Source organism: Perna viridis, chromosome 14, assembly GCF_037379345.1.
Source record: "Perna viridis isolate PV_CMFRI_1.1 ecotype Kerala chromosome 14, ASM3737934v1, whole genome shotgun sequence".
Classification (NCBI taxonomy): Eukaryota; Metazoa; Mollusca; class Bivalvia; order Mytilida; family Mytilidae; genus Perna; species Perna viridis.
In genome coordinates, this window is record NC_142458.1 from 4,762,180 (window position 1) to 4,784,753 (window position 22,574).

The 22,574-nt window shown below is 32.2% G+C and overlaps 2 protein-coding genes across 2 annotated transcripts; one reads left to right on the forward strand and one right to left on the reverse strand.

The window, feature by feature from the left end:
- Positions 1–530: 530 nt before the first annotated feature.
- Positions 531–5,619, reverse strand: LOC148597854 (uncharacterized). Its single transcript, XM_088562193.1, has 7 exons — positions 5,550–5,619; positions 5,076–5,150; positions 3,552–3,726; positions 2,741–2,820; positions 2,321–2,392; positions 1,138–1,152; positions 531–717 (listed from the first exon to the last, which is right to left on the reverse strand). Exons 2-7 carry the CDS (start codon positions 5,122–5,124, stop codon positions 608–610), a joined length of 501 nt encoding a protein of 166 aa, XP_088418319.1. The 5' UTR covers positions 5,125–5,150; positions 5,550–5,619; the 3' UTR covers positions 531–607.
- A 275-nt stretch (positions 5,620–5,894) lies between these two features.
- Positions 5,895–13,706, forward strand: LOC148597855 (uncharacterized). The gene is made up of 7 exons (XM_088561984.1): positions 5,895–6,031; positions 7,686–7,747; positions 9,771–9,993; positions 10,362–10,462; positions 11,793–11,855; positions 12,159–12,173; positions 13,582–13,706. Exons 2-7 carry the CDS (start codon positions 7,693–7,695, stop codon positions 13,641–13,643), a joined length of 519 nt encoding a protein of 172 aa, XP_088418110.1. The 5' UTR covers positions 5,895–6,031; positions 7,686–7,692; the 3' UTR covers positions 13,644–13,706.
- Positions 13,707–22,574: the final 8,868 nt, after the last annotated feature.

A 22,574-nucleotide genomic window follows, 5' to 3' on the forward strand; every position in this document is an offset into this window, starting at 1 on the left:
AATTTTTATCACAGCGTTCTGGCTCTGATACAAAAATAACAGGTAAGTTTTAAACCAGGCATTCGGGAAAAATCATAACTTCACAGAGGAATTGAACGGCATTAGGTCATCCCGACAAAATATGTCATTTGCTTGTATCCTTTTGAGAAATTTTATTTTTGGATATAAATTACCGATAAACAAAATATTTAATACTGGCTTTCTCACGGGAATCTCAGATTCGCCTCACGGCCTCGACATGGAGTACCCATGACAAAGCCTTTATCAAAAATCATTTGCCTAATATTTTGTTTGTTCTCAGTTCCGTCACACTCTATTAAATTAGGTTGTGTTAAACGAGTTTCGTCGAGTAAACTTCGTTTACGACAGCTTCCGTCAATTATTTAGAAATCTCTATCAACCGTGGAATACATTCCTCACATAACGATATTTGTAAACTCGATAACCATCCATATATATCTGACATAAATAATTTTTTGATGCATGTATACATTTGTGAATACATAAAAGGTTATTTAAAAAGAAGAGAATCATTTTGAATATTTATTGGAGTGTTGTTTACTACCATTTTAAAACTTGGTGATTCAAGTACAGTAGTAGTATTTCATTATTTTTTTGGACATCCATTTTCACTATTTGGTCCTAACGAGGTACAACTGTAACGCTCTCTGTACTTGCAGTTTGCTGGACCAAAACAATTTGGAGATTTAATCTGATCTGAAATGGACAACATTAAATGTATAAGTTTCCCTGTATCAAAAGTATCCGTACACCCGAAAGTTAAAAACAAAGAAATTATAATCTGAACAGAGAAATTGATAGACACACGATTCGTTCATGGAGGTTAAAACAAGAAAATAAACAAGAACACCATATATCATAACATTCAATTAAAATTATATGCCAAAAATATATAAAAGCTTAAATGAGCCATCCGTACTAGTACTCTATTATTAGTTTGAACAAGGTTAACCGATGGTGCAAGCGCAAGTATGATTTTCTAGAGACAAACACAGAGTCTCGCACATGATGTACATATGTAAATTAATAACACAATTGGCATTTGAATTGTACTATATGTATTTAAATCTATTATCATAAGCATACGATTTTGTCTCCAATAGGTAAAATATTTACCTTTTGAACCATTTGCTGCAAAAGATAACAAATATTGGAAACTTATATCATATATTAAGATTAAAATATACCTTGTTTGTATATGCATCAAAAGTGTTTGTTTAAACCATATATCGTCTCCCTATATCACACATCTAGTCCTACATCGTATACCCTATATTACACCCATAGACGTATATCGCATACCTGTACCATATATAACAGGATTCTTTATTGTGTTATATCAAGTTCAAGATCAAAATTTTCAGCAAATATATGTGAAAGAAGCATATGTTGATAAATTTTTCGTTGCCTTAATCTTATTTTGTAAATTTCGGATGTTTGTCTACATTTTACCAAGTTGTCTGCTGTGCTTGCCCAAATGTAAATATTTAAAAGTCTCTGTGACGTTATTTGACTTTTTAATATATTTTGAAGGAGTGGCATCGTTCTGTTATTGCAATTTTATTTAACTTTTGTTGTTAGAGCCTTTCAGAGCTTACTTTTAGGTGTTTACACTTAATGAGGACCTTTTGGTGGTCTCGGAATTTTTTTTTCTCCCTCTTCATAATAAATGTAAAATCAATATTTCAGAAACTAGAAATTATTAACTGATCAATAACTTTGTAAACCATAGACAAAGGCGTACACAAGTGTGTACAAAAGTATATATTGGCCCTTGGGCTGATATAGGAGTATCAGGTTGATGCAACATGTGATATAGATTTTGAAATGGAATATTCAGTATTTATAGAAGGACAAGCAGTCAAAATACATGTAAGAGACTTGATGCAATTTCAATGTTTATATCATACAACAACAGGGTATCATAATAAAACACCACATGTTAAAGTCCTGGCGACAGTTTCACAAAAAGTCGTAAGTGTAAAATTGATCGTAAGTAATGAATAAAAATAATAACAGAAAATAGCATTGTTATGTCATAACTTACGATCAATTTTGCACTTACGACTTTTTGTGAATCTGACGCCTGGTACATTGGCAATAAATATAAAACAACAGGGTATTTGTAAACTTTTCCTTTGACATATGAAAGTTCCATTTTTATGTTAAAAAATAAGTATGAAAATAAAACTACCTCACAAGTTATATGAAGGTACAATATTACTCACAAGCCAAATTTTTTATTCAAACATCCCATGTTTGATCACATTATTATTCAGACACATACTAAAACACGTACCCCTCATGATATTTACCATTCCACCGGTACATAAGTTTTTATAGTCAACTTCCCCATTCGAATCTTTGTCCCCTGAAAAAAAAGATTCAATGAAGAAAAGAATGGATTTAATCTTAATTATATAAACCATTCAACTGAATCGACGTATTTTGATGTTTTATTTTGTTCAAAGTTAAAAAAAATGTTTGGACGAAATTAAATTCTGGAACTGAAGCATGAAATGATTGCAAAAACGGTTCATGGATAACCTGCATTAGATAAACGTCCATAAATACTTTCCTTGCTATTTGCAACTTCTATCAATCTAGAAACGGAATACTTTCGTCTCTACATTTTTATTTCTGTGAATATAACACGATGATAAAATATCAAAACATTACATGTAAACCTGAAAAATGATTTAATAACGGTAAGACTTACAACGAAAAATCATTACGGCTACATTTGCTGACACGACGTTGTACGTCTCGCATCTCCGTTTTTGTATTCCCTGAGACATGCTGTAATTAAATAAGTTTTGTATTAAAATTAAATATATGCTTCATGTGCCCTTAAAAGAAGCCATGGATTTTTACAACTGATGAGAAAGTAATATAATTGGATTTGGAGTTAGTCCTAGGGTGAGGGGCATAACTCTAAAAATCAGTGATACGTTTGTATCACTGTTTGATTTCACCAAAGCCTATCAAGCTTTCATTTGAAACAGAATGGAATCAACCCAAGTTACTTTAGTGCTTACATGGGATTGATGTAAAATGCTGAAAAAAAAATCCCAATGATTTGTAAGATTTGTGTCCCTTAGCTTTGGTCTATAATCATAAATTCAAATGTATAAATAGTGTTACTGAAATCAAATACTAACCTTAATGGCATTCTATACATGTCAAAAACCCACCAATAATTCACTAATACGTCTAAGTAAGTGACAGCTTACTACAAACCTGTTATAGTTTGTCATTTAGGCATTGTAAAATACAATCAAAAGTCTTAAGATATGTAAAACTGTGGAAGTTGTGGTACATTATGACGTCGCAATGCTGTTTTATGTTATGACAATCATTATTTATGACTTCCATAACACGAACGAATACTAATACAACCTTAAAACAAAGATTACAAAAGAAATTTTTGAGATGCTTTAAAAATGCAAGTTTAATGATATAAACAAAACAATCCTCCATTCCTTAAAATGTATCACCTTGTGCTTCCTCAAAACATGAAAAATGAATACCTGGATATAATGTAGTTTGGTCCAGATTGCTCTTCACAGGTAACGTGTCCAAAGAAACTTGAGTTGTAGAAGTTTTCTTGGTATGACGTACTAAAGAACGGTCTGTTTGAATCAGCAGAATACACTAAAAACGTTTTGTTCACAAAACTGCTTGGAAATTTACATGCAGACTGACCTTCAATAGAGAAAGATCGCAAAATTCATTTACATGTAAAATATATATTAACTATCGATTCCAAAATGACGTATGTCAAATGCATATGGATCGCATAACATTACAATGCAATATTTTATAAGTGCATGAATGTCTGTAAAGGACATGTATAACTAAGCATAATTTAATCACATTTTATATACATGAGTACTTGACTATATTACAACAAGTGATTAAGTGATTACAACGAAGAACTTGGTTTTCTTAATTTTGCATTTTATGTTGGTATTACATGCCACGAGTTTGTGTTCATCTTTCAGTGGTCGACAGAATATAGAGTTTTATGAAAATGTCATATTTTCATGGGTAGAAAGTCACGTAAAAATGTCTAAAAATATCAACATCTACATCTTCAAAAATTGAGAAAATTAGTCAAACAATCTTTTGTAGACTATTTAACTGCTCAACACACATTAAAATAAGAATTCATTTCTTCTGGATAAATCATTGGGAGAAGACATGAATAAATATTTCGAATTTGGATATAACAAAAGATACACCTGTGAATATATGCGTTAAGAAATCATCATTTCGGAAACTGGAGGGTTAATGCGGGATGTCCATTAACAGTTTTTAGACTGTCTTAAATGTTGGCAGGTTATGTGTGAATTAGCAGCAATTCGCTTTTTGAATAGGAATAGAATGAAATTTACTGTGGTGTAATGACAATCAGTAATACATTGGAAGTGGTATACTAAGCTTTACATATAAATTAAATCTAAGGAGTTGTGCTAGTTTATTACTCACTTTACACATTGTTCATTATTTAGGAAATTTTATTCTATTCTGATTAATAGGCCTGTTACTGCATTTTTAGATTATTTATCTGCGGATTGTCGCACAGGTCATATACGTTTAACATGCAATTCATGTGTGTCGAATCGGAGATGATTTAAGTAACAGGAGATGGTATGTCAAACGCAACAATAAACAGCTAAATTGAAAGCCCAGAACACCCAAACATGGAAGAGTAATCATGCAACCAAGGTTATAGCGGTAATCAAAAGAATGTAATCCAGTGAGAAAGAGCAGACATGGAAAATAGGCATACGCAATGAAGAACATAAAGGAACTAAAATCATACATACAAAGTAACAAAAGCAAATGAGCAACTTGGACTCCACTAAAAACTGGGAGCATGGACCAGGTGCACCGGTAGGGTAAGCGTCCTCTGTTTTTTTAGAATCTTGTATTATTATGAAATGACAAGTATAAAAAACTGCATATGAGCGGCAATGTTGAACTTGAAATTGGCAGGTTAATTCTTCTAAAGAGCGCGTTAATTTTTTCTTAGCTTCCAAGTCACTTACAATATCCAATAAACATAACCATGACAACAATTGCCAGATACATTTTCATTGTCCGAAATTCCGTCTGACTAAAATCTGCAGAATAGAAATGGAATCGACTGAAAATATGCCTTACTGTTTAGTTACCTTAATTTTAATCATTAGCAAAAACTGAACTGAAGATTCTAACATTTGTACGTATATAACTTTATGCTTTTGCTTGCAATGAAATAGAACGTATAATGGTGGTTGGCTAATTTAAGTAAAAAGTATAAAAGATAAGAATATGTAGTTGCATATACACATATTATAAATTCACAACCAACACTATGCCGGAAACACTGATCATAAAAAAGGTATGCAACACAATGGAAATTGTTTTCCGAAGCATCTGAGATTTTACAACAAATAGATATTTCGAATTTATCAAAACATGATTTATGCACCCCATTTATTTTGTTACACTTTCATTACAGTTTAATATTTCATGCTTACCTACGACGTGTGTTGTACAAATGAAATGAATTTTCTGGAAAATAAGAAAATATTTTTCACATCAACTTACTAAGTAAATGACTGAAGTACTAGTCTATTGTCACATATTTTACTTACTCATTATATCATACTTGCACATGGTTCACATGTTTCGCATGAATTTATTCATTTTGATGAATGATATTAAATTTGAAAATAAATCATCTGATAAAACATATAGGTAACCTGATGTTTCACAACTTCAAAGCAATATTATTGTCTTATTGTGACAACTATTTAAATGATGCAAGAAAATATATAAAACTCCATCAGATAAACTTTGTCAGTTATGTTCTGCAACTACAAAGATATTCCAAAGTTGATAATTTTAACGATTTTCAGAAAAAGACAAATTGTTATTGTATTTGATATATCCAGTATGTTCGGTTATATTCTGTAATTCTACGTCAAACCATTCGATGTTGAGGATCTGAATTTAGGAGGCAAGTGAATGATATATTATATTTTGTTCATATTTTTTTTCAAACCTACTGATATCATTTCTTTATTGTATAAATATATACCTACATAATACGCATTGAGTCAATGAGACCTAATTTTGTGTACAAGTTTACACTACTGATCATCTTGATAATAGATTTAAAAAATAACTTTAATCCAGTACTATACCACATAGAATGGTTCCCGATCGCAATATTCAGTATGTTACACATATACAAATATACTCGTGAGAGTGTTTTGCTAGTAGCTAATACCTGGAACGTAGTCTCGGGAACCAGGATATATACCACACTAACCTTCTTTCAATAATATCGACACCTTCAATTTCAGATGATATTTATTATGATTATTTACACCGAATACACTAGCGTTTGTCTTCGTATTGCATACTTGTACATTTAGAACGAGTTTGGTTAAAAAGTGTGTACTTTGTTTACATTAGTGACTAACATTCAACGACAGTGACCTAACAAAACATCTTAATATTTATAAAGAATTACATTCATATCAAAATTCTTGTTTAACAGTAAAATATGTTTTAGTGGAATCCATATATCGCTCAAATCATTATACAATTAATGACTTAGCTATAAGTCCATATCATAATTTATCAACCCGATAAAATACTTTATTCACCACTGTAGGCCGTAGGCGAGGTGGATATAACATTTTTGAGGGTTGATAAATCATAATAGCAAATTATACCAAAGTATATGCTTGTGATAATATACTTTTGTATGATATTTCGGGTTAAAACTTTACATTATTAAATTCTGCATAACAACTATTGTTATTTTTTATTGTAACCGTGTAAACGGTAAAAAAAATGTAACCGTGCAAATATGAACCACTGTCAATATATAACATTACCTGAACGTAGTGTTTAGAAAAATTTTAAAGCGGAAAAAAAAATCAATACATGTTTTAAAATACTGTACTATAACTTCCAATTTTCCCTAAACACCTTATCTTGATGACACAGCTTTAATCAACTTGTATTAAAACATGAGTTATGCATAATCTTCCAGAACTTAACGGGAATTTATCTTTATTTCAAACCTGGAGTACTAGTTTGCATTTAGCACACTTTTTCATCACTATTGAAATATTATCATCATAGAAAAAAAAAACGATATTCAGTGTAAGTGGTAATCTATCTTTCCTGTAGAAGAAATCAAATTGCACAATGACATCATAAAAGATGTCAAAGGTCAGAGGTCACAGATGCAAAAAATGACATTAATTCAAAAACAAATCAACAACAACGGGATGATATAATTAATAAAACGATTAACTTGAAAATCTAAAGCACTGAAAACTAAACGACTGATATTGGTATCATTTCAAGATACTGTAAACGTATCAATTTTCATGGTGTACTAATTTAACATATTTTCGTGGTGGACAAAAGAATTTGATTCAATTTAAAAATGTCGTACACGTAGATGGTGCAATTACAAGTAAACGCTTGGCTTGCCGAAGTGATTAACATGTGTCGGTTTTGTCTTAATAAATAAAAGTTAAATTAAACTTTAACACATTTAAGACAGAATAAAATCACTGTGCGATATTTAAGTCTATAGAACCGTTATTTTTATGAGCGTTTAATTCCTTTATTTTGTTACTTTCACAAAGATTAGAAATGAAATCCTTTGGAATCCTCGTTCTCGTCTTGGGAATCTATATCCTAGATAAAGGTGAGTAAATGTTTGCTTCCATATCTCTTTATGTTTTATTTATGCAGAATAGGAATCAATGACTTACACTATATCTTCATTTGTATACCGTATGGCGGGTAATTGTGGGGATGTTTAGGCAAAATGCATACGAGATATTTTGCCGATTCTAATATAGGTGGATTTTAATTCATGTACTCGATACTTCAGCACATAGTAAATCTTTCGTATAATTCATTTTTTTCGTTTTTGGCAGATTGATTAAATAAGCCAAAAATAACACTCCGCGAAAACTACTTGCTGTATGTTGTGCGACAACTCACTCAAGGCAAACATACTTAATAATTACGGGAGGGTTATGAAAATCGTAAACGGTTTGTCTTTAATGTAAATTACTCTATCAAGAATGTATTACACCTGTTTGACTTAATTCATTATGTTGACAAGATTCCTACATTTCTAACTTTTATTGCTAATTTGCTTTTGTTACTTTGTATGTATGATTTTAGTTAATTCATGTTATCGCTAATTTGTTTAAAATACTTTTGATCTTGCTATACGATAATTTTCAATCTCACGCCAGTTGAGTGAGAATGAAAATTGTCGCTAGTTTCTATGTCCTCGCGTGACATACAAGCAACAGCGTAGGAATAACCGTCTGTTTGTTTACTGCGTATGAACTAATGGCCAAATTGTGGCAATATTTTCTAGTCTTAATGGAAAGTGATTAAATACAGTAACTTACCCGATTAGAATGACTAAATTCCAAATTTTTTCCACAAATTTTAAACGCGACCGTCATAGTTAACCGATTTTTTTTCAAAAAATGTATATCACACCTGCACAACATACGTGACGTCACGTAATACGTCGCTCAAAAATAGGCCCGAATAGAAAATTTTGTAGGGCTTATAAAACTTACATATTTATGTCAAGAAAACGGAAAATAAAAGAAAACATATACCTTACAATTCAGCAAAACAGTGATCAAATGTTTTGAACTCGCGGAAGTTGCTCATGCTCATCTCGTCTCGCGGCAAAACCGCTCGACGAGATAAGCATGAGAAACTCCCTCTCGTTGAAAAAAAATTTAATAATCTAATATTCTTTGTTGTGTATGTCTGTTTTCCATGTCTGGTCTTTTCCCTGGATTACATACTTTTGATTACCGCTGTAAACTTGGTTCCCTTGAATATTCTTTTATAAAAGCTGTACGTGTAGAACTGATTTTAGAACTGTAAAATGTGTAAAATACAATTTTTATTCATACGTTATGCCAGAGGTTGTCGAGACAACGCAGACTTTTTGTATCGCGCTAAAATTCTAACAAATAGGCTTCTAGAGCAGCGTTATGTTGCTACAAGATTGAAGTCATCACTACAAAAGTTTATTGCTGTCATCATGAACTCGTGGATCGTTATGGTGTATCCATCTGCACCATGAAAACTGATTTGTTCAATGTGTCATGGTTTTCGTTTCCTCGTTCGTCTACCCCGTACTTGACATTTTATAAGCAACTCTGCGGGTGTTTTTAGAAAAGCAGAGGACGCTTACCCTACCGGTGCGCCTGGTCTATGCTCCTAGTTTTTAGTAGAGTCCGAGTTGCTCATTTGCTTTTATTACACTGTATATATGATTTTAGTTACTATGTGTTCTTTGTTGTGTATGTCTGTTTTCCATGTCTGGTTTCGTCCCTGGATTACATTCTTTTGATTTTCGCTATAACCTTGGTTCCCTTGATTATTCTTTTATAAAAGTTTGTAACCGGAATTACACTATAACCAGTCAAAAAAATATTCTACGATATGTAGCAGTTTGAAGGAAATGAACATATAATATCGAATATTTGTTTTAAGGACGTTGGCAATGTATTTGAACATTTTCACAGATAAACTTGATATGAAGAATCACCCCTGCCTGTTTTTTTTTAGAGAGAACAATACTTAACTTTAGCTCTGTATTGTTATAGCTGATTTTTTGGTACAGACCATTCTAAATATGTAAGCGCAAATCAATAAAAACATTTGGTCCGTCTATTTAATAGTTAGCGGTGATTGCCTTTTCCCGTGTGATATGGTTGGAAAAAACTATTCCTTGTATGGTTATTACTCAAGTCCATCAACGTACATCATGTTTGACGGAGATGACCAATCAAAAGCTGTTTTAACAAAACCCAAAAGACGTACTTTCCCTGCTTATTATAAGGTTGTTCCTACACCTTTTCATGTCAAATGTGAAAAGATTTCGGGCAATAGAATCGTCGTCAAGTAAGTAATGTAATAAAATAAAATTTTGCCTATTTAATGAAAACGTTTGTGTCATTATTGATTATCTATAATGCATGCAATGGAATCAGGACGTCTTTTTCGCTTTCTCTTTCTGTGGACATTTGTTACGTCTTGATTTGCGATCATATGAAAATTGTCTACGTTCTTTGAAAATATTCACGATTGTATGATTTTTAGGTTACAGACCTTACCGCATAAACGGCAAAAATAAAATGTCATAATTTGAAATGATTGTTTTATATCATTTAGCATAATGATTTTATAACAAGAAATCTATTTAAGGTAAAATTAGGTAAAACGAATAAATAACAATTTTCATGACTTATCTTGAACTATTCAAATTGCAGTTGGAAGTTTAATGGCACGACTTATTACACATGCTTTAACTTCCGAATGTCAAGTCCAGATGTTTTCACAATGACGACAAAATTTGGTTACAAGTACTTTGGTAATTTAATGATAAAGATAACGAATACAACACATAAGCTAAAGAAGTTAAAGTTAAAATCAAGCGTCCATTATTCTTGACACAACTAAGAACGGATATATTTAACTGCATGAAAACTAATGATAAATAATGCCACCTCTTAAGTAGCTTTACACACATACACACAGAAACAAACATTTAGTACTAACTATAATATACTTAACCAACATCTCGAAATGAATTCGAAGATTTTGAATACAATCAGCTAATACGTATGGATGTACAACATCCTTAATCAATAGCAAGTTGGTAATAAGAACAGGCTACAATTGTGAATTGCCGAACAAGGAAAACTAGATTCTATAAATACATTTACCGGTTCAACACATTTAAAAAAAAATCATGTATGTGGGGAAAAAATCATAAGGATTAAATAGCTATTTTCGGTCCTTCATGCATGTATGAATGGATCTCTCCAGTCCCAGGAATTAGGATATGGAACTAGAAGCCATATTTCACAAAGTCACACATGCTCAGTAATGCTATTGTGTAAAAGTTCGACTCGCGGGATATGGTAAAAAATGGTCAACGTGTACACACTCCGCCACACAAACTGAAAATGAACCTCAACTGAGACCCCTTTATTTTATTTATTTTTTTTTTAGTTTTTATAATTTTCTTTAAAAAATGCAGCATTTCATTGAAAATTGTTAAAAAATCAAACTGAGGCCGTCCTCAGCTGTCAGTAGAGCCCTCAATTGAAGATGTGTATACTTATAGAAATCCTCACTAACATACCAGTACACACCCAAACACACCACTTTTTGTACATGTAACAAGAACAAGTTATGATTTTGATACGAATTTCAAAGTATGTTTAATAAAATAAATGTGAGAAAATATGGCACTATACTTTTTTTGCACTCTTTAAGTGAGGTGTCAAACCAAAATATCTCCACTTCATCGTTTGTAAGCAAAACCATATGACAGTGATCACGATCTTGATGTTCCAGTATTGGAATAGCACACCGAATTGTACACTTATCTAAATTGCATCATATCTATGGCATAAAAGTGTGTGTGTGTTTGTGTATATGTGTATTTTATAGATCTCACTTGATAATATGAGCCAAAACCAAACTAGGAACATAAGCTTTTACTTATAGTTTACAATTATTAATATTGTATTGACTTTTCGGTTTAGAATTTCGTGTAACCAGGGGCCGACCAAAAGGCAAGTCTGGGTATTTGAACATTCTTATCAATCAAAAACTATCAAAATATTGCTTGTGGCTATCATTGTCACTTCGATGCATATTCGGTCTCGACCTTGACTCTTTATGTTTTGCAGGTATTAACACTTATGATGAAGATGTGTTGTGTACCTATCCTATATTTCTTCAAGTCGGTCGAGGTGAGAGCATGTCAATATATGATGTATATTTAATGGTTTTATGGAAATTAATCAGAACATTTTTATATATGAACATTAAACTCATTTGAAAAATAATGAACACAGATAAAGATAAAGATGAAGCATAATTTCTCATCATAATTTAAAATTCAGTTTAATTGGAAAACAAATCAAATATGATACTTCTGATATTGTATTTCGATAAAACGGCATTTATAACGATCAATTGACACTTTTTTCCTTCTGAAATTGAAACTTACTTGTTAACTATAATGTTGTTACAATAATTAATTATGATTTCAGCCAATGGATCAGAAGGTAAGCTAATTACTTGCAATATGACGGGTGCCGCCGTCATAGCAGGACATGCTTACTCTTCCTGAGCACCTGATGTCACTAGAAATGTTTTAATGTTTTTTTGATTTTTTGTTTTTTTTTGTTTCTTTGTGTGTGTGTGTGTTAAGCTTTGTTTTCCTTGTTTTCAGTTGTTCTATATAAACGTTTTTATTTTGTTGGTTACATGGTTTACTTTATTTCCTGTTTTCACATTCTGGCAAAGTATTTTGAATTATTGATATATTTGAAATGCTCATGCTTTGGTTTTTCCAATACCCAGCACATATATCACTGTTTATACCCTGACTCAATGAGTGGGAGGTCCATTGGTATCACTTTGTTTTTCCGTAAGACAGTCTGTCATTTCACCTGTCCTAATTTAAGAATTAATACGTGGCTTTTGATAAAAACAATTGACATGGCATTCGACATAAACAATTGGGGATACTGTCCGATATCAACTTCCGTTTGCGTACGAGTTTGCCATTTTATATGTAATGTATTAATAGAAAACAGTGAAGTCACACGAATCTCTACTCAAAATAAATGAAATAAATTCAAGAATATGAATGGAACCAAGATTCTAGCGGAAATTAAAAGAATGAAATCCAGGACGAAGGACGAAGACTAGACAGGGAAAACGGACACATACAACAAAAACATTACTAGCTTAATTCTAATTTGGTGTGTGGCTTTATAAAGTGGGTCATACGATGTTAGAATTTTTTTTATGTTGTCCGATATCAACTTCCTGTATGAATTAGGGTATACCTAGGTCGACAACGCGTGCGATTTCATGTTATAGTGAAAATATAATGCTTCGTTCCCTTTTAAGTACTTCTCGGTCTAAGAATCAATCAAAATGTGTATAAAAAGGTTTTGCACATCAAGAATAAAACCATTATTGCATTATTAATGTATTTATACCTCATAACTTCCAGAAGTATTCATCAGCGTGTTTGTAAAGTTTGCCTTATTAAGATATTGACTGGTCAAAGTTAGTTCAAATGCACTACAGAAAAATGTGGGAAAATTGTTCGCACCTTTTCCCTGTTTGAACAGTAAAAACTATCTCAGTCACAGATGCTTCAGGATAAATTAAAATGAGTTTTCGGTTGCTTTCTAGATGTATTGAAAATATTTGAATTCAAAAGACAAAATTTTGAATAATGCTGTACCATCCATTGCCTGATTCCTTCACAGAATGGTAATTAAGATGTTTCTTTTCCAAAATATTTTTCTTTCTAAAAAGTTCAATAAAAAGGGTGTAGAATAAACATTGGCCATGCTACTTGGTAAAAGTATATTAAAATATCAGAACAGATAAAAACTGCATGTTTTGATAAATGAACCATATTTTTATTAATCAAATCACTTTTATTATATACAGATCCTGTCGACTTTTTGAATACTAACACAGCTGAAACATGTGGTGTTGTTGGAAATGAATGACAAAGAATGTAAACACTGCAGCTTAATTAAACACCACTAAATAATTAAACAACTTCAATAGTTTATTGTTTCGTTTTTTTTCAATTACCATCCTTCATTGTATATGAGAGAGTCTTTCAACCGAGACCCTTTTTGATTCTATTTTCATTTTTTGGTTTAGGCAGGTGTACATATGCAATTTAAGTAATGTGAAGTGACTTACAAAATATCATAGTTCAATTTATTCTAAAATCAATTTGATTAATAGTCAAGAAAGGAAATTCAAAGTTAATGTAAAATGTTAAAAGCACTTTGTTTAAATATGTTAATTATCAGTATGCAGTCTTAATTAACTCTTTAATGTGTTCGAAAATCAGTGTTATTGTTCTCAAAAGATGTAACAGATTTACATATTCTGTCAGTTACATGAATAAATGTCATTCTCCGTAGAAGATGAACTATTTTTGTATGGCTGCATTGGTAATACATTGTAGTTTAATGTACCAAATTGAAAAAAATACGGAAATGCGCTAACAAATATATTATAAACGTCATGATGACTTTTCATTCGGAATTCTCAACTTTCCTTTCATCTGTGGCAACATTCCTTCAGCACCTGCGTATGGAGTTTTCATATCACAACTCATACGTTATGCCAGAGCTTGTCGTAACAACGCAGAATTTTTGTATCGCGTTAGAATTCTTACAATTAGGATTCTTGAACAGGGTTTTGTTGCTACAAGATTGAAGTAATCACAACAGAGGCTTAATGGTCATTCACTATGAACTCGTGGTTCGTCACAGTTTATCCATATGCACCATGAAAACCGATTTGTTCAACGTGTTATAGTTTTGCTTCCTCTTTAGTCTACCGCGGACTTTTAGCACATAGGCAAAGGTTGCTACTGAACTACAAAAATGCACCCGTTTTTTTAAAGAAAGATCAATTCGCGATGGTTTAAAATAGTAATCAAGGGAACCAAGGTTATAGCGGTAATCAAAAGAATGTGATCCAGGGACAAAGACCAGACATGGAAAACAGACATACACAACAAAGAACATAAAGTAACTAAAATCATACATACAAAGTAACAAAAGTAAATGAGCAACTCGGACTAAAAACTGGGAGTATAAGTATATTAAAAAGAGGTTTCATGTTGCAAAGAGAGTCAATCAAAACAAAAACAAAACAAAAGACAAATTGGAGGTAAACTGCATTATAACCTTCAATATAACGATACGATAGACATCTTATATATTCTTACTTTGTATTGTTTTCAGAGCTAAAGCATAGTATCTATAATAGTAGAGTACGTCATTGTATTTAACAATTCAATAAGAAATGGTAACCTCTTTATAGATTATATACAGTTCTATCTAATTGTATCAATGCATTAACTTTGATCAATGAATATGAAAAGAGCACTAAAAACTGGCAGCATGGACCAGGTGCACCGGTAGGGTACGCGTCCTTAGAAAAGAGCACTTCCTTATTCGATGGTTATTGGTAAAAATCATTATAAAACAAATACTTATCATATGATAATCGCAAGAAAATATTATTTAAATCATATGATTATTCATAGCATACTCATTTCATATAATTGTCCAGACAATTGAAAGGGTTATGTTGCTACAAGATTGAAGTCATCACTACAGAATTATTATGGTCGTCATCATGAAGTCGAGGGTTGTTATGGTGTATCCATATGCATCATGAAAACTAATTTGTTCAATGTGTCATATTTTTCCTTTCCCCTTTCGTCTACCCCGGATTTGACTTTTTATGAGCAACTCGGCGGGTGTTTCTAGAAAAGCAGAGGACGCTTACCCTACCGGTGCACCTGTTCTATGCTCTCAGTTTTTAGTGGAGTCTGAGTTGCTCATTTACTTTTGTTACTTCGTGTGTGTTATTTTAGTTATTTTAGTTACTTTATGTTATTTGTTCTGTTTGTCTGTTTTACATGTCTGATCATTGTCCCTGTAATATATTCTTTTGATTTCCGCTAGAATCTTGGTTCCCTTAATAGCTTGATTACTCTTATACATATTCTACTGCTTTTTACACACGTTGTTAAACGTGATTTGGAGGAAAATATTTCCGACTCCGACATATTCCGTTAGATATCGACTACGAACACAAAATATGAAATAAATATCTATTGGTTAAGATTGTGATCCACACAAAAGGAAAAAAAGTCTCACTAGATAACGTTTTTGGCATGTAAGTACGCATTGTCCCAAAAGTGTTGGTACATCCACAGACAAATTGAGATTTTTCCCAAAACCCATTGTGACCAATTAAATCACTTGAAATTGAACATGTGAGGAAAACTCAAAGATTTGATGATATTCACAATTTGAGTTTTGTTTAGGAAATCCATGCCAAACCCAGATGTACCCTTTTCAAATATATTCAAAGATATTTACTTTCTAAGTATTTATTATCAAAATGAATGATTTTACGCGACGTAATCCGATTATCAAACGACGTATGATTTGAATAACACTTGAGAATTTCAAAAGGCCTGTCTGCAGTCGTTAGTAAGAGAGGAAACGAACGTCTGCCGCTGCATGCAGCTTGGAATAGTTCATTAGGCCTTTGACGAAGATCTCTGGATTATTGGAAACCTTTGTTTTCCTAATTAACCTGCGATTTTGCATGAAAATTACGGTTAACTATCCTCCAAAATAGTATGATGTCACATTTTGAGATCTATATGAAGTTATATCTATTAATAGAAGTATTAAAAAAAATCTCAAAATATGATATACTGAAATATCTTCAACAAATCAGACTCATTTTATCAGAGACAACTTTTGTGTAATAAAAGATTGTTAAGGACCGTTTACACGATCCCAGTTTTTCATCAATATTTTTCCCAAGTTTTTGAAATCAAACACCTGTCATTTATTTTTTATTGTTACTCCGAAAACTCATTTTGATAGGTTAAATTGCATCTAAGTCCGTCAAAGTCAATTTAAAAAAGGATGATAAGATGGTAGATAATGTGATTTTTTGAGAAAAGGTAACTTTTCGTTAGAATGGAAAAAAACTGAAACAGTAAACGAGACTAATTATCATGCAGTGTTCGTGCCTCAGCTAGTTTGACAGTCGTACTTTGCATTTGTTAACATGGAAAGGTTTTTGGTTGGAGTCTGACCAGGGAATATGCTTTAAATTATTTTGTAAAAAAATATTATTAAAATGACATTTCTAATCGATTAGTCATATTTTATAATAGAAATGTACGTATTTTTAAAAAATGTTATAACACCTATTTTCCATATGTTTCTCAATCAATCAAATATATCGTCGATTATGCATAATTATAGCATTTACATGTTGGTACGTTTCAAAGAATAAAATGCCACCGGAAAATTTGGTCCAAGCCCTTTTGCAAAGTTACTGAATCGTGTAATTAAGGTCAAGGTCAAATGACAAGTTAACAATTAGCATGTACCTAATAAAAGTACATCAAAAGAATAAATGAATAAATCCGTGTATAATGTATTACATTTCGGTAGGAATGGACATTAATGTGAAATTATCTTGCAACCTTTATGAAGGAAGTAATCCATGAATACAAGGTCGGTCACGCTAATAATGTGATACTGGAAAGATAATGTTTCATGAGGTGGACCAAAGATGTTGTATTCATATCAATTTTAGAAAAGAGTTAATGTCTAGACATTTTCCGTGTGTAAGAGAGAAATTCATGATTGATAGTCGATCTCCAAACCCTCCATTTTAAAGCTACGTTAAAATTGATCTTTTACAGGTTAAACAACTTTTGTAGGGACGTGAGAAGATCTGCTGGAACTATATTGACATATGATTAAGCAAATGAATTTCGTTGCTGTGATTGTAAATATAAGAGACGAAATTAAACACAACAGAACGCATGAGAGAAAATAAATTTTGATGATTAAATTATAGCTTAAGCAAATTTCTACAAATGGGGACATGCTGTATTCACTGTCGTGTACCCTACCTGGAATGTTTACACCAAGATGGCGGATAGTACCACCACGAAAATGTTTTCTTTCATAGTAAGCCTTTTATTAAACAGTTCTGTGCTGTAATTGTGTCTATATTTTGTACCCATGGACAGCAACGTAATTTTCTATCTAGGGATCTTTGACATATGATAAGATCGCTCCTTGATTATGTATGATAACCTTTTCAAATTGACTAATTTGGTGATAATTCAACTGAGATGGGGATCAAGACTTTATTCGCCTTCATTTCGCCGTTAAACACATATGGCAAAAAAATCGAAAGTTGTATATTATTTTCCTTTTAATATTTTAGCTCTTTATTGAATTGCAACCACCGTAAAAGCAAGTCTTGAATGTGTGTGTCCTACAAAGAATAGCTTCCACACGCGTTTGATCTTAAAAACCAAGACAGTGTTCAAGAATGGTCTCGAATTTTGTTCAGGATATGTTACAAATAGATTTAGGAAGGATCAATCCTGAATGCGTATATTTTGAAAATATAGCTTTGAATTACCCATTTCAATGTCATTTCATCGTTAATATTGCTAAGTATACAGTATACCACATACCTCTGTATAAGAGATAAATTTTGTACAAAATAGATGATAATTGCAGTTGTCGACAAACAATTTCTTAACCAATGAGACTATTTCCGAGACAAAAAGGGACCATTTCTTAACATTGTGACCATTACAGTAGTATTGTAGAATGGCTCAAGGGTTGGTTCGGTCCACAGGTTCGATTAGGGATGTACATATAGTCTCGCGTATAGTTATACCACGAGTCATAATTGAATAATAGTACAGGCCCCTCTTACAGGCGAACGTGTACGAGGAGTCTCTAGAGGCTATTTCATATGTAATCTGTCATATAAAAAGGTGTTTCACATGGTACACCTCTATTTCGCTTTGTAATGCTGTAATTATTATATTTCATACTTATATTGCAGTTCTCTTGTTTTAAATCATAGGCATGAGTCTGAGTAATTTAAACGAAAAGGCAACGAAATGTGGCAATTCATATCATGATCCGTCTACATTGAAAAATTCTAAATGATATCAAGTGTCCTTCAGCAACTCAACCTTGTACACAGAAGGGCGGTGCAGAGACTGAAAACTAAATGCCCATCTTATGTTGTAGATAGGGCATAAAATTCAACTTTAAATTTTGTAAATAAACTACAAAGTACCTGGTATTTTGAATTTACACCTGATTTTGATAGTCTTCCAATTGAACAAAAAAGGGCTGGTATGTTCAGTGCTTCTCTTTGTCCAGAATATTGTGCCCGAAATATTAGTGTGGTCTAACTTTAATAATTTTAACACTTCCGTACACGTGACACTTGTATTCCTTAAATTATCTGTGTTACTTTTTAGGGGCAACATATACAATAGGCAAAATTAGAAGTTAATAGCGTCTCCTGTTAGGAGACTTAAAGAAAATTCTATCTTTTTACTAATATAGTTTTTACTAAGATAGTGAATTTCACACTGTCTTTCTAGGTGGCAAATTGTGATACATGGGTGTATTGAGGGCTATAGTAGGATGGTTACTTTTATTAAGGCCAGTTCTAACAACAAATCACTAACTGTGTTTGACAACTTCATTGACACCACAACAGAAGACGGTATTCCACCCAGAATCCGATGTGATGATGATATTGAAAATGTTGACGTTTTGTAAATATATAGAATATAAACGAGGAAAAAACAGAGGTAGCACTATCAAGGGAAAGAGCTGTAACAACCAAAAGATAGATCGCCTTTGCGTTTATGTTTCGGGGAATGTCTCAAACAATTTTTATGATTTATTTTCTTACGTGGAGACTTCAGATTTATTCGATATTAGCAGCAAAAATAATCGACTGGCCTTCGAATATGTCTTTTTGCCACGTGCTTATGCTCGTCTTTTAAATTTTTAATATTAATTGAGATAAACGTATTTAACGTAATTTGTTTATGGTGTCCATGTACCTAGTATGATAGTCAATCCATGTATATCAGTTATTTTTTTTATATAATAAAAAAAACTGTTTTAAGAGGAAATAAGCCTTTTTTCGATGAGGCGGAGGTTGCTGTTACAGAGGGTGAATTATAGTTGTGTGCTCGTACATATAATGCGGTTGATGTTATCGTCAATGTAAAATATGTTCGATGATAAATATGGGGGGGAGGGGGAATTTTAAACCTGAGAAACTTAATTTAGTCCATTTCATTTAAATAAACATACGTAACCCAACATTAAAATGTTTACTTTCACGAATATACCCTTAATGTATACATTGTTATATGTTTTGTTGTCCTGACTCTTACACAGAATGGTACTTAACATTATATGACAGGATTTGAAAAAAAAATATTTGAATCAAACAATTTATTGCTTTTTTTCAGAGTTCAGTTTAGAAAGGTTACACTTTACTAAATTGATCAATTGCTTTGACTTATGACACCTTACATTGAGTTATTTTATTTATCCGAAAGTCATGGACTCACTCCTTCAGTCTTCATTCAGCAACTGAAATGTTCAAACTTTGTTCTCGGACTATCTACACTTACCGTAATTTCAGGAAAATTTATGGTACGAACTTTGGAGTTTTTGGTTTTTTTTTTAAATACTTCAGTACGTGTATGGGGAAATCTTCCCATTTTACGGAATATTAGGGAAGGAGATGGAAATGGGGATAAGGATGGTGTATTGGGGAATGAAAGTTTACACGGAGAGAAGGGAAAGCTTTTGAATATTTGTAGATATGAAAAATGTATTAAGTTTGATCAAAAACTAAAAACAGCTAAAAAGGTTGAATAATTTAAATGTAATCTAATAATGTAAATGAAAATAAGAATTGATAAGAAATATGCATTGGGGGTTCTTTGAGGACGATGTGGATTTTTCTATGAGAATGAGGAATTATCAATGGGAAATGGGAAGGAGACAATCGAAAATGGGGAATTCTATATGGTGTACGTGGAAAGTTCATACCAATGAAGAGCTCACCTTTCCATTTACATCGTTTGGTTTTACGTGTGTTACACTATTGACCAAAGTATACGACGAACACGATGACATTTAATTCCGTATTACCAACTTTCCTTTCATCTGTTGCAACATCCCTTCAACACCTGCATATGAAGTTTTCATATCACAACTCAAACATTATGCCAGAGCTTGCTGTAAATACGCAGACTTTTTATACCGCACTAGACTTCTTACGGTTAGGCCTCTGGAACAAGGCTCTGTTGCTACAAGATTGAAGTCATCACTACAGAAGTTTTATGATCGTCATCATGAATTTGGGGATCGTTACGGTGTATCCATCCGCAACATGAGAACCGATTTGTTCAATATGTCATAGTTTTCTTTCCTTCTTTCGTCCCTGTATTACATTATTTTGATTTCCGCTAAAATCTTGGTTCCATTGATTACTCTTTATTAAATGAAAATGGCGTAAGGAAAACATTTACATATGACCATCGCCTAATCTTACCATTGTTCGCAGATAAAGAAGCGATCAACGATGCATCGTGAATCACCCCATTTATAGACTCCATTTACAATGAGACAATTTGAGCCTCCAACAAATTTATTATCTGGTTCTGTTGGCATCCAGTCAAAAATTGTAATTTCTTTTCCACTGGTACTCCACATCCATTTGCCTTCGAATTCTCTGTCATTTTCACCTATCCAGTAATCTATTTTACAAAATAAAACGCAGAACTGTTGCGATATTTGTATATAGAGTTCATGATCCTTAGAGAAATTGTGAAAATTTTGTTTTAAAAGAAATCAAGACTGATTGTTCTAATAAACGACCTTTTTATTCATATACCATGCGTATATGTTAAGAAAAAACTTCCCTCGCAATAATATTTTGTTGCGATGTAATTTAGGGAGAAAATGTAAACAGAAATTTTTCCAATTAACTCTAATAATCCATGGGCTAGGAGGATCCACCGTGCACCCCCCACTCATCAACTTCTTGGTGATTTTAGGTACCTTTAAACCCCCTTTGCCAAATCTCTGATTCTTCAGTATAAGCCTATATCTGTACCCCAGTGGGTCAAAACGCCACGATTTTTGTGACTCAATTGTTTGACCGTCTAAGCCTTCCTTGGATTACATGTGTAGGCAAACTCAACAAATGTAGGTATCATCATGTCGCCTATGTCTCAGTTTTACAATGGTGCCAAAACAGTTGCAGTGCTCTTAGAGTTTTGGGATAAAATGAATAAAATATATCTCTACCCCGCCAAAATTAATCAACAGAACCCCAGAAGTATAAATTGTGATAATAATAAACAGAATAATACCAAATAAGCCATTTTTTACTGAAGCATAAATACTCTAGGGGTTTTAACATTGTAAAATGTGTCAATTTAAGCGATTTTTCGGCGGGGTAGGTGCATATTTTATTCATTTTACCCCAAAATTATAAGTGTTATCGCAACTATTTTGGTACCATTGTAAGGCTGAGACATTTGGCTACAAAATAATATGTACATATGTAAGTTTAATTTGTTTTGAAGAAAAAAAAAAGTTCGTAGAATCAAAGTACTCAAAAAAATGGATTTTTGAATGAGGTATAAAAAGTAGCCGAAAAATACAAAAATGCTTCATTAAAATTCTTTTTCGTTAAAAATATTTGAAATAGATGGTACAAGGGTACCTGCAAATCATATTTTTTTGTTGATAAGTGGGGGCTTGCACGGGAGGTTATCTCAGCCAACGTACTATAAGCCGGTGATACAAAATGCACGTGATTTTTAACCGTCGTGCTGTAAGTTATAAATGATGATATAAAAAGCTATGTTTCGCATTATTTTACAATAATAACATTTTTTCAACTGTTTTATTAAAAGAAATGTTTATAACAGGAAATAAACTAAGTTATTTGCGTATTCGATCAGTATATGTAAAATTAAGTAAAAAAGACACCTACGCTTTTTTCGACAT

What these genes read in the sequence shown, in the direction of transcription:
- LOC148597854 (XM_088562193.1), bottom strand. Translation starts at nt 5,124, where the DNA reads ATGAAAATGTATCTGGCAATTGTTGTCATGGTTATGTTTATTGGATAT. An exon ending in GGTTATGTTTATTGGATATT is followed by an intron (nt 3,727 to 5,075) that starts GTAAGTGACTTG and finishes TCTCTATTGAAG; the next exon opens with GTCAGTCTGCATGTAAATTT. An exon ending in CCAAACTACATTATATCCAG is followed by an intron (nt 2,821 to 3,551) that starts GTATTCATTTTT and finishes ATTTAATTACAG; the next exon opens with CATGTCTCAGGGAATACAAA.
- LOC148597855 (XM_088561984.1), top strand. Translation starts at nt 7,693, where the DNA reads ATGAAATCCTTTGGAATCCTCGTTCTCGTCTTGGGAATCTATATCCTA. An exon ending in GGCAATAGAATCGTCGTCAA is followed by an intron (nt 9,994 to 10,361) that starts GTAAGTAATGTA and finishes TTCAAATTGCAG; the next exon opens with TTGGAAGTTTAATGGCACGA. An exon ending in ATTTGGTTACAAGTACTTTG is followed by an intron (nt 10,463 to 11,792) that starts GTAATTTAATGA and finishes TATGTTTTGCAG; the next exon opens with GTATTAACACTTATGATGAA.